Source organism: Octopus bimaculoides, chromosome 24 (assembly GCF_001194135.2).
Source record: "Octopus bimaculoides isolate UCB-OBI-ISO-001 chromosome 24, ASM119413v2, whole genome shotgun sequence".
NCBI classification, from domain to species: domain Eukaryota; kingdom Metazoa; phylum Mollusca; class Cephalopoda; order Octopoda; family Octopodidae; genus Octopus; species Octopus bimaculoides.
Window position 1 is genome coordinate 22,051,785 of NC_069004.1, and position 13,337 is coordinate 22,065,121.

The 13,337-nt window shown below is 33.9% G+C and overlaps 1 protein-coding gene across 3 annotated transcripts in view; it reads right to left on the bottom strand.

Moving 5' to 3' along the window:
* The window catches only part of LOC106880220 (ELKS/Rab6-interacting/CAST family member 1), a 301,414-nt gene that overhangs the window by 30,916 nt on the left and 257,161 nt on the right, over positions 1-13,337 (bottom strand). For all 3 annotated transcript variants that reach the window (XM_052976221.1, XM_052976222.1, XM_052976223.1), the window contains exons 14-15: positions 11,532-11,679; positions 10,004-10,105 (exon numbers count right to left, since the gene is read on the bottom strand). In XM_052976221.1, the coding sequence (XP_052832181.1) occupies positions 10,004-10,105; positions 11,532-11,679 (250 nt within the window). The remainder of the gene's footprint in view (positions 1-10,003; positions 10,106-11,531; positions 11,680-13,337) is intronic.

The window sequence follows — 13,337 nt, forward strand, 5'->3', positions numbered from 1 at the left end:
GTACTTATTTTAATGACCCCAAAAGGATCATCATCATCATTGTTTAACGTCCGCTTTCCATGCTAGCATGGGTTGGACGATTTGACTGAGGACTGGTGAAACCGGATGGCAACACCAGGCTCCAATCTAATTTGGCAGAGTTTCTACAGCTGGATGCCCTTCCTAACGCCAACCACTCAGAGAGTGTAGTGGGTGCTTTTACGTGTCACCTGCACGAAAACGGCCACGCTCGAAATGGTGTCTTTTATGTGCCACCCGCACAAGAGCCAGTCCAGGGGCACTGGCAACGATCTCGCTCGAAAACCCTACAAGGATCATCTTTGGCAGAATAATTTTAATAATATTGCAATTAATAAAAATGGCAATCCCTAGAGATTGTATATGTTGATGAAGCTACAATTGAACAACTATGGGAATAATTAATTAACCAAGAAGCATCTATCCAGTCACTAAATCTGCTAGAATTATCAGCTAAATTTCCTTTAAATCATTTCTCACCATTTTAAAAATGGAAAAAACATATTACAGAATTGTTCAATAAATATAAAAGATTGTTATGGCAAGAACACCTGTGATTATAAGCCTTTACAGCTGTCCTGGCCTAAACAACACTATTATGGTTTCTAATACAGACATTTTTTTGTTCTTTAGATTGGTGAGAAGGGAGGAAGTTAGACTACTCAAATCAGAGAAATGTCTGGAAAGCTTGCATGCATCTTATAAATGGGTGTGTATTCTCTGATTAAGCTTTAAGAAAACAAAAAATTAATTAGATAAATGCCACTTTATATTTCTACCTGAAGAGAGATAAAGGCATCTAATGGTAATATTAATCCAGGCAATGGATTAAGTAAATCTTTACCAAACAGCCAAATTGTATATGTTTGAATATTAAATTATTGGTGTGTTTATAGTGTTTTGTTTCATTGCTATAATGCTCTATTGGACATATAATCATCATCATCATCATTTTAATGTCCACTTTTCCATGCAAGATTGGAGTTTAATTAAGGAAATTTTATATGGCCAGATCCCTTCCTGTTGTCAACCCTCACCTGTTTCCAAGTAAGTTAATATTTCTTTGTGGCTAAACATGTTTTATCAGAATATTAGAAATGAATGACTCTGCTTGTTTCACTGTCATGTGAAACTCATTTACAATTATTGTGTGATATCAAGATAAGAAGACCCCCCCCCCCCACACACACACATACAAATACAAATACATGCATCTTCCAGTTTCTTATTTCTTTACTGCCCACAAGGGGCTACACACAGAGGGGACAAAAAAGGACAGACAAATGGATTAAGTCGATTACATCGACCCCCAGTGTGTAACTGGTACTTATTTAATCAACCCTGAAAGGATGAAAGGCAAAATTGACCTCGGCGGAATCTGAACTCAGAACGTAGCGGTAGACGAAATATCGCTAAGCATTTCGCTCGGCGTGCTAACGTTTCTGCCAGCTCACCACCTATACACCTTCCAGTTTCTGTCTACCAAATCCATTCACAAAGCTTTGGTTAGCCCAAGGCTAGAATTGAAAATGTACCATGCAGCGGAACTGAACCCAAAACTATGTGGTTCAGAAGCAAATTTCTTAATGACACAGCTATAGCTTGATGTAGTATTAGCCAACACTGTGTGATGTTCATGGAGAGAAAAAAAAAGGGACTAGTTGTACTTGTACATATCTCCTTCAGTTGGGATCTTTGTTAGCAGTTGTGCACTCTCTTTAACAATCCGAAAACCAATTTACTTATAAAGCCACTAATGTTAGTAGAAGTTGATGTAAACAGAGTAGAGCAATTTTGCATATTTAACACTGTTTTGGTGGCTAGTTTGAACATGAAATTACTAATGTTTTAACAGTGTTTCATTCCATTGCATTTTATAGATTTAGATTATACATATTATATAGATATTACATTTACCATTGGTTGATAAATCTACAGATATATTTTATAATATATTACAGCAATGAAACAAAGCACTTACACACCAGAAAGTTAATGTTCAAACTATCTGCCAAGATGTAAATTAATCAATCTCGTTTATTTCAGCACCTAACCATAATGGGTTTATAAGCAGTGTGTGTTTGTGGATAGTAAAGGAGGGTACACAGTTGCTGCTGATGATCAACACATGAATATATAGCTATCTCCTCTTTTCTCTCCAATTTATAGAAATGTTCTGTAGCATATCATAGCATTGAAGAGGTTGCAAATAGCAAACAACCAATTGTTTAACCAGCACATTAAACAAATAATTGATTAGTTAATTGGTTAGATATTTAACTAAGTGACTAACAATAAAGAAGTGATATTGAATCAGTGCATCTGTTTATTATTATTGGCATGATGATCTTCCCAAGACAAGTTTTTAGTATATGAAAGCTTATGGAAGGCCCTACTTCATATATAGAATCTGGGGTGATATTTTGTATATTTATTTGGAAAAAGTGTGTCTTATATGCCATCAAACATGGTAGTTTGTATTTTTATGAACCTATAACATTTACTTTATATTGACACAAGCCATTGTGGGAGCCTGTATGTGCTTACTCAACCAGCTAGGTATAGCAGTCAAATCTCCACCAAATTTAATTAAACTATCATCTTAAAAAATAAGATGAGATGGTCATAGGTCTGTTTGAGTAGGGACTAAATAACAATATTGGGTCTATACTGCAGTTATTGTATTTGCAATACATAAAACATATAGCTTATTAATACTGCTTCTGCCACTAATATATATTTATACAGCTTGTATTTGTAGAAACCTGTATTACTATATATAGTACATGGCAGTTTTTTTGTAATCACTGCTGTTATTAGAGAGAAAGAGAATACATTTTAAAGGACTTTGCTGAACAGCTATGATGACAATGATCATATTCTTTACACCAGGCCAGCAAAAATATTAGACCAATATAAATATCAATTTGAAAGGGAAAAGGGACTGATCAATTATCTTGTGCAGATAATTAAAAGAGCAGAAACAAATTATATTTCCTAACGTAATTTTAGAGTCCATGATGAGCTGAGAGAAAAACTGAGTTTATATTCAGGAATCAGATGACAACTGCATTGATACATGTCGATATCAATCAATATCATTGATGACAAATGAATAAAGGAATGCCAGAAGGTCCATGTAGAAGGGACCAGTGGAAATGGAAGACCCAGGAAGATTGAGGAAGACAAAATAATGCAACAAGTGGCAACATGATGACATGATGAAAGAAAGGACCTGTACTAGCCGAGCAATCTTGGAAAATGGATGTAAAATGATGATGATGATGAGGAAGAGGAGGAGGAATTTGAGGTAATGGAATGGCAGATGCTCTGCAATGTAGTTGGTGATAAATTTGCTAAGCAAGTGAGAGGTTTGACTCTGATTCTTTTTTTTTATCTCAAATTGGTGCTTATATTATGATATGATTTACATTAAAATATTAGTTTCAAATTTTGGTACAAGGCCAGCAATTTCAGGACAGGAGGTAAGTCAATTACATCGATCCCAGCGCTCCAATGAAAGGATGAAAGGTAAAGTTGATCTTGGCAGAATTTGAACTCAGAACATAAAGACAGATGAAATGCTGTGAACATTTTGCCCAGCAAGCTAACAATTTTGCCAGCTTGCCACCCTAGATTTACATTAAAATATTAGCAGTTGTTATTAAACTCTAGACCAATGCTGACAGAACAGAAGGCCAATGGTCAAAGATGGTCCATCGATAACCATCATGTGTATCTAAGAATACACAAGCAGTTATTTTCTTCCATTGCATTCTGCTGTTGTCAATCCACAGCATGTTTATTGCCAGCATACTTTTGCTGGTTGTAAGCATACATACTTATGCTGGCCAACTGTGGGTTGGATGATATGCTCCCATAGTCGGGTAGTTAGATCTGGCTACTGACAATTAGGTGGAATCTGAACTCATAAACAAACAAGCAGAACAGATACTGTAAGTCATGTCATCCAATGCTTTAAACCAGTGATTCTCAACTATTTTTTTACCTATAGATCCCTTTGATTCCTATTTTGCTCCACTGGACCCTCATATCCATTCAATGTTTTAAAAAAATCCTATTATATCTTTATAGTTAATAATATTAGGAATTATATTTAAAAATTGTTAAAAATATTTTGTGTATTGTAGAAGTATGAGCAATTTATTGTTCATAAACAACAAAATCTTACATGGACCTCGGTTGAGAACCACTGCTCAAAACAATTGCATCAATTCACTGGAACTGTATTTATCAAGCCACCCAAAAAGAATGAAAAGCAAAGTTTATTTTCACTCTTCACATTCACTGAAGTAAATGTCATTCCACTTGGAGGTACCCTTCTCTTCAAAGTTGATAAAATGAATTACCAGTCCAGAGCAGCAGTAGATGGTCAAAATTGTTAGAGCATTGGGCAAGATGCCTGACAGTATTTGTTCTGGCTTCTTGGGGTAGCAGAATTAATCCACCATCATCCATTTTAACACCACCACCTTGGTCCTTGGGTACCCTTAGTGGAGTTCACTCAGCTGCAAGTATTTAGGCCAGATCTTCATTTGAATATAACTTCCTCCTATCAATCTTGAAGATATCAAACAATAATGGATCATTAGTACTATTTTTATCTGACTAACAAAGAAAAAAGTAAAAACAAAACAAAAAAAAACAAAAATGAAAAAACAATGCTGTACAACTATGTGTTTATGGCTTCTTTATGCTACATATTTTGGATCAGATTGCATAAGATAAACATGTAGCAGTTCCATTTTAGTATTTCATGTATTGAGGCTAAATCAGTCAGCCATTGTCTACATTTTAAGTAATATCTTATTAAAAAATAAATGTAACATACTCCAGCAATAGTTTTCAAATTTATGTATATATCATTATTATGCTAGTGGTGTTCTTCATTTCCAATTTTCCAAGTCATGTCTGGTCATGAAGAAATATTATTTTACTTGGAAACAAGTAGGGTTGGTGACAGGAAGAGCATCTGGCTATGGAAAAAAATCTACCTCAACAAATTCCATCTGACCCATGTGAACATAGAAAAGTGGATGTTAGATGATGATGACGATAATGATGATGCAAACGTGGTTTCCAAAAAGTATTTTTTGATGTTATATTTAGCTACACCCCCATCTTCAGGCATTTATAAACAAAAATGAAAGTATTGAAAATAATAATGTTTTTTAAAAAAACTGGTCTTGAAAAAGTGAATAAAAAAGAGAATGAAATTAATTTCAAAATGAACAAAATAAAGAAAAACAAAAAAATAACTAGTGATTAATTCTATTTTATTGATCTTCCCATAAAAAAAAACAAGCAAAAAAAAAACACAAACTAATAAAAATAAATTAAAATGTTTCAAAAGTAAGACAAATAAAAATAAAAGAATAAAAGTAATAGAAAATTTATTTAGAAACCAGACATAACTTATAATTAATGCTTGTGTTAATTAGTTCAGATATTGATACAAGAATTCTGAAGAAAATTCTTTAATCCCACCTGTGTCTGTTAGATCTATTCTTCATTCTTTCTTTCTCCAGATTAAATATATATATATATATATATATATAAGAGAAAGAGTTATGGATTTTAAGAGATTCTATTTAGGGTACCAAACTAAATGCTGAATGAAGTGTTTGATAGTTTATGTCTTGCCACAAGCACTGTGCAATGTATATCCCCCACTATAGCAGAGACACTTCATTTTCAACTACTCCATCCATCTAACTATAGATAGGTACAACAGGTGAGTATGACTCACGGTTGTACAAAGTAGGAGCACAGAACAATTAATGAGTGATTGCTAGATAACAAAGCAAGCAGTGCTTGTATGAACTTTACTTCTTTAGTGGTAGTAGAAGCCCATGCATAGCAGACACTTAATTCTAACTAAATTCTATGGTTGCCATCATACCAAAGTAGTTTTGATCTAAATGGATGCTTGGCAACTCCCAATCAGCAGTATTTGTTATGAAGTGAAGGTGACCAGGCTGATTGACAACAGGGAAGAGAGAGAGAGAGAGAAACTACATGGGAAGCTTTGAGATGATCATACCTTTCTCAAAGGCATCACTACATATATAGTGCAATGGCTCCAATTCAGGACTGAAATCAAAAGTCACAGATACAGCTCACCAGGAGCTGATCTTTTAAACTGTGGTGCTTGCCACAACTTCAAGTGTACATATTTGTCTTGGACAGTTAACAGAAGGGAGAGAAAGAAAATGTATTTATGGAGATTTATTTCATATATTTATTCATTTTATTGCAAATGGCACCATTAGTTATAGGTTTCCAATGGGTTAATCCCAAGTTCACTACATTTCTGACAGTGAGAAGGAGAAGGGAGGTCTATAACTTGATGCAGAACAAATATCTCAAAGAATTTTATTCATTAAAGCATTTATTTTTTTACTCTTTTGCTGATGTTTATATCCTTCACTGCTATACATTAGTAAAAGACACAAACATACATAATATATACAGACACTAACAGCCACATATATATATATATATATATGATAGACTTCTGCATAGTTTTTGCCCACCAAATTCCACTTACAAGGAATTGGTTAACCCAAGGCTATTGCAGAAGATACTTGCACCAGCTGTGGTGCCATGCTGCAGAATTGAATCCATTGATTCGGTGTGGTTTGCAAAGCATGATGTTCAAGTGTTTCTCAAGAGGCATTATTAAGCCTTTCAACTAAATATCATATTTGTTGTTGTTGTTGTTTGTTTTTATGAATTAGCAGTGAAGGTTTGTTATTGTAAAATCATGTTTAACCATAATAAACAACAATCTAAAACAGAACAGAGTAATGGAACTACATTTGTTTATCAGGCAAAATACATGCTTATTACAGCACTGCAGTTGCTTTGTAGAAGTTCCTAATGCCTGTCCTGTCTAAGGGCTTAGGCTTAAAAACAAAAACTACTGGCATTTCAGACAATGTCATTTTATGTCTCAATTTTTCTTTCATGCACACTAGGAAAGAGAAGTAAGAGAGGAAGAGAGAAAATCCTGGATTCATGCTTTTCGTAAGTACCTTAGAAACACAAGTGAAATAACTACAACTTGGAATCAAAACGCAATGGTGGTGGTGGTGGTGGTTGGAAGGAAAAAGAGAAAGAGTGGTCTTGGCTCACCGGGAGCATACCACCAACACAATACTATTGTGCTCACTATACATTCATATATACATAGCAGTATTATCATATGAGTAGATTTTCTGCTTCATTTTTATATAGTTATTTATATTTATTTTTTGTGGGGTTAGGAAATGGGGATGTGAATAATATTTCTGATAATATTTGCAGGTTCAAATATTAAAATACATACAAGGAGCTAGTAATAATAATATTAATTTAATTAATAATAATAGTAATAATGATAATAATGATTTGGCACAAAACCATGAATAGACTTGATAATATCAACCCCAGTACTTCTCTGCTATAATAACAATAATAATGATAATAATTTACAATATTGGCACAAAGTTAGAAATTTTGGTGGGAGAGGGAAGAGTAGTTAGATCAATCTCCTCTCCATACTTCACTGATATTTTATTTTAAACTATCCTAGAAAGATGAAGGCAAATTTGATCTCAGCAGGATTTGAACTCAAAATGTAACTAAATACTTTAAGATATTTTTATCCAGTATTCTACTGACTTTATCAAACCATCTTCATACAATAACAACAACAACTACTACTACTACTACTACTACTACTACTACTAATAGGTTCAAATTTGGGCACAGGGTCAGCAATTTTGAGGGGAAGTGATTAGTCAATAACATCAACCCCTGTACTTGTTTGTCACTTTATTTCATCAACCTTGGAAAGATGAAAGGCAAAGTTGACCTTCATGGGAATTGAATACTGTAATAAAAATAATGATGGTGATTTTTTTTACTATACTTAATTTACTATATTTAATGATAATGAATTAAAAAAAATTACTCAAGAAATTATTTTTATATTAATATATGTTATTTCATTTACTTAGCTCCTCCATACTGAATTAATGTCCAAGCATTAAAAAACTACCGAAAAAACTCCATAAATACATGCAATTGAAAGTGGGCTAGTGAGAAGATATTTAAAAAAGTCCACAATTAATGTGTAGTCTTTTTAAATATTCTCTCACTTGCCCGCTTTCAATCACAAGTATTTATGGAGATTTTCGGTAGCTTCGTAATGCTTGGACATTAATTCAGTATGGAGGAGATAAATCTTGTTTTGACTTTCTCCCTTAAAATAATTATATATATATAATTATTAATGATATATAAGTTGCTACGAATTGCTTTTTTCCATGCTGAATACCTGATAATTATCATTAATGTGATTTTTATCCTTATTTTATGAATATGTGTTATTTCAAATAATATTGTCTGAAGAAGAAAGCCTCTATCCCCATCAAATGAAAAGAAAAAAAAACACCAACAAAAAATAATTTTTTTTTTACATAAAAAAATTCAATATGATCAAACAATTAAAATCTTTTTAAAAATTTTATCAAACAAAACACCAGAAAAAAAAATGTGGAGTAACATCAACAAAAACTGGAAAACACACACAAGAAAAAATTTAATAACTAAAAATATCTTGGTGTAAAATAATAAAATAAAAACTTACATCAACATTTGTACTGAGGGATTGGGATGTATTATCGTTATCATTACTATCATTATTACCATTATTATGTTTTTTTATTTCTTCAAATGTAGACACATGCACACAAAATGAAACACAGTATAAACTGTTTTTAGAAAAATACATATTCATAGAAATAAATAAGGTAAAAAAAAAGAATATATATAAAATATATAAAAAGAAATAGGAGCACCAAAAATAAGTTTGAAAAAATAAAGAAAAAATGTGGAGTTCCATATTTTAAAAAACAAAAATGTAACATATAAAACTTTATGGTGACAGTGGAAGTGGTTGTGGGAGTGGTAAAAAAAAAGAAGACATAAAGGAGCTTTGAGAGAGATAATAGTGGTATGGTAGCACACACACACACACACACACAAACAAACATTTACATATATTTGTGTAAATAAGGAACAGCATTTCTTTCAAACATGTTATCTTAAAAACTATTACTGATGAGATTCCTATCACTTTTCCCCAGATTTTTCTATGTCAAAAATACATAAACTTACATGGCCTTGCCTTGTATGTGCTTAGTCAAAAATCTAAAAAGAGCTGTGGATGTCTGACCAATGTTGCAACTGCTATGGTGTTAACAACTTTCAGTTTTATATACAAGTTTATTGTATTACATTGACAACACCCAGAATCCCAGTAGGTGTGACAACAGAGGTACATTATGCATCCTTAACTTCAGTGATTTTATCAGACATCCTGCCACTTATTGAAGTGCTTTCTAGTGAATATAAGAAACAACTGAGAAAACATCCTCTATATGATCATCTATGCACTTACTAACCACAACCTGACTTTTAACACAACTTTGAAGATGGTTACAAACTTGGTCATAAGTTTGTAGAAAAAATTTCTTCTTCCTTTAACATATAAAACATTTCAGATCTCTTTCCTATATTAATCAAAAGTAATATTAAAGAATAGAATAGAAATTGGTTAATAGACCCACCGGTGCTTTGTTTAACTAAACATGTATAAATGAAAGGCTGTACAATAATTACACACACCCATACATGTCTGTGTGTGTGTATACACATATACTCACACACTATGTATGTATATATATATGGACATTTATATATAATTCATACAAACACACACCCATACACATAGGTTAAAAGCAGAAGCAGCAGGCAGAGTGAAAGGAGAGAGAGAGAGAGAGAGAGGGAGAAAGAGGGAGAAAAGTGTGTGCTAGTGAGACAACTGCTAGGACGTGGACACAGACTCAGGCATGGCAGCGGCTGCAGCAGTGGCCGTAGCATCTGCTGACCGGCGATCACGGTCAAAGTTCTCTACCTGTTCATCTGTGGCACCTTTCATACGGTGTACAAGAGACTTCTGGCTTCCAGTGGTTGAGGGTTCTTTCTTCTTCTGTAGGAGACGCATACGAGTTTCAGTCTACAAAGAAACAACAAAAACATTAAACACCACTAACAAGAGGGTCAATCTATAATAAATGTGAAATTCTGTCTGTCCTGTACCTCAGCCTACATTTGCTCTAAATAGACAAACACCTTTTTGGAATCAGGATGATTCCAGGATTGAAAATCTGCCTTTCATTTGGTTCTTGAACATCCAACATTGAGATCTGATTTAAATGCATTTGGGCTGCTATTTCTAGCAGGTAAAGCTTGGCTGATTTATGCCATCTTAGTGGAGTTTGTAAGATGACATCAGAGATCAAGAGAGAGATAAATGACATTCGCTTTGTTAATTTTATGTTGAGATAAGAACTTTGGGACAAATTGGCCAACAGCTGCAATTCAACCTGGAACTGGAACAGTAGAATGATTGCATTACAGAATTAATTCTCACTTATCCTTAACCTCTGATCAAATACCACCGGGGCATATAGTCATTATAGATGTTATTTGGCTCTCTTTAGTTTTGGGCCACAGGCCCATTTAGCCCTCCACAGGAGCTAGCTTATAAGTCTGCACAGAGTGCGGCTTTTAAGCTAGTATATCAATAATGAGCAAACTGTGACCCATAGAACATTCTGAATGGCACATCTAATGAAAAATTATTTTGAATTGTTTAGTAGTGTGGCCCATCTGATGATGATTCATGTCCATTGTAGCCTGCTTCTTGAAAAAGGTTGCTCCTACCTGCTATATATGGTCACTCAAAATGCTAGGAATAGCAACCGTGTCTCCCTTAAATTATACTCTACCATTTTAAAACAGCGACATACATAAGATAATATAGTTGTAGATAATCCACTAAAAAAAAAAAAGGATGTTCATTGCTGAGTCCCTTTACATTTCTAACGAGTACAAGAGCTACAAACATAATTAAATAAATCAATCCAAAGTTCTTGATGGGCACTTTCTTTTATCATCTCTTGAAAGGATAAAAGGGGTTGACAAAATATTACAATATCAACAAGATTTGATCTCAGAGTATAAAGGTATGGCCATGTGTTTAAGAAGCTTGCTCTGCAACTACATGGTTTTAAGTTCAGTCCCATTGTGCAGTACCTAGGGCAAATGTCTTCTACTATAGTCCCAGTTGAGTGAACTTGATAAATGGAAATTGTGTGGAAGCTTGTCATATAAATACACAATCTTTATATGTGTGTGATTGTTAGTCTTTGTGTTTGTTCTTCCACTCAACTTGTGAAAAAGTGATGGTTTGTTTACATCCATGTAACTTAGCTGTTCACAAAAGAGACCTCCTACGGCTGCAGTCTAATGACAGAAACAGGTAAAAGAATAATGTTATTGTTCACTAAAATGTGATATTGAAGAGAAAGTAATCTTCATCTTGCCTCTGATTTTTGTGTTTTGGTGTTTTTTTCTTATTTGTTGTTCTTAAAACTTACCAATTCCTTAAGTTGTTGTGCTAGTTTTTCCTTCTCTTTTTCAAGTCTTGTGATGTCTTCGACATGCCGTTGCTTTTTTGTACTGGTCATTTCAAGTAAGGCAATGTTAGCGTCTTTCTCACTGATTGTAGCTTGGATGGCTTCTTGTCTGTAAAGATAAAGTTAGAGGTTACAGTCAGTTCTTCTTGCCATGGGTCAAACACAAAGGTTCCAATGGGATGGAAACACAAGAAACGGAGGAAAAGTTTCTATATACTTGCTAATGTTTTTCATATCACAACCTAATTTGAATTATGTATCTTTAAAACTCCCTAGTAACTTAACCCATCTTATATATATATAATCCAAGAGAGTTAGGGGTTGAGGATCCAACCCAATAAGGGATAGTATCTATCCAATATACTGCTGGGAGGGTACCCAATTATTGTTACACTACTGTTATACCAAGTGCAATAAGTGGGTGCAGGTAAAAGGGGGTTATTTTACCCTAAATTTATATAGCAATAAGAAAATGGAGGAGAATATGCGGTACCCATTGACTTGCAGACACTGTATTCCGTTGATTAATCTGTCTATTTATTTTATAACTAAACTGACAAAAAACACAATATACAGATACTTATGGCATACCATGTCATATTAACAATTAAGATTTCTCCAATTGCTAAATGTCCTTTAAATTTGAAATCTTAATTGTTAATATGACATGGTATGCCATAAGTATCTGTATATTGTGTTTTTTGTCAATTTAGTTATAAAATAAACAGATTAATCAACAGAATACAGTGTCTGCAAGTCGATGGGTACTGCATATTCTCCTCCATTTTCTCATTGCTATATATATATATATATATATATATATATATATATATATATTTGTGGAAGAGGACAACAAGCACTGAGGTATAACAAGCATCTCAATTCATTTAAAAGAGTGGAGAGTAAGGAAATAAAGTTCACAGTTCATATATACATCGCTTTATATACATAGATAGCATTTTTCTCGATGGCCCGATAGTTGAAGAGATGGTGGCGTGGGTTTCTGCCCCGACATTCGAAACTCGAGTTTTATCATGACTACCAAATAATTGTCACATATTATATTTACAGATACCAACATACATATATATATATATATTTGTTTTACATGATTGAACGCCTGCGTCATATCCTGTAAGTAGTTTTGAACTTTATATTTTCTGACGCTACTCTATCTCTTTCTCTATCTCTATAACTTTTTCCCCTTCTCGTGCTTCTTTCTGTTACTACTATATTTCTCTCTTCCTCTCGTTGCTCACCTATTTTCTACTTCCTCCCCTTGTTTCTCCCTCTACCACTCTCCCTTCCTTACCCCTCGTGGTCACATGTGTCCACGTACTAATTCTTTTCTTCCTTGGCTATCGCCAAGCAAATACGCAGACTACTGTCCCACTTCCAGTTCGTTGCTTCACAGCGTTCCACATACACATAATTTTTCACGTCTGGCCGTAAAGCCTTTTCCGTTTGTTTTCCTGTCTTGTTTTCTGTCCGCCACTACATTCCTCCATGGTACAGTTTAATTTGTGTCTACAAATTTAATTTGTGATCCATGGTTAGAGCCATTTTAACAATGTGTCCTGCCCTACTCTTCGAAACGCCTGTGTTAGAATGGGGGTAGCTGATGAAGGAAAATGTTCTCTATGTGGCCTGTGTGTTTTCTGTACTCTGGTTATTATTATTTTTTTGTCTACATTTTGTTTGCAATGTCCTGTACCCAGATATGCACCTATATATACAGGTAGACGTAGGTATGCACATACCTGTACG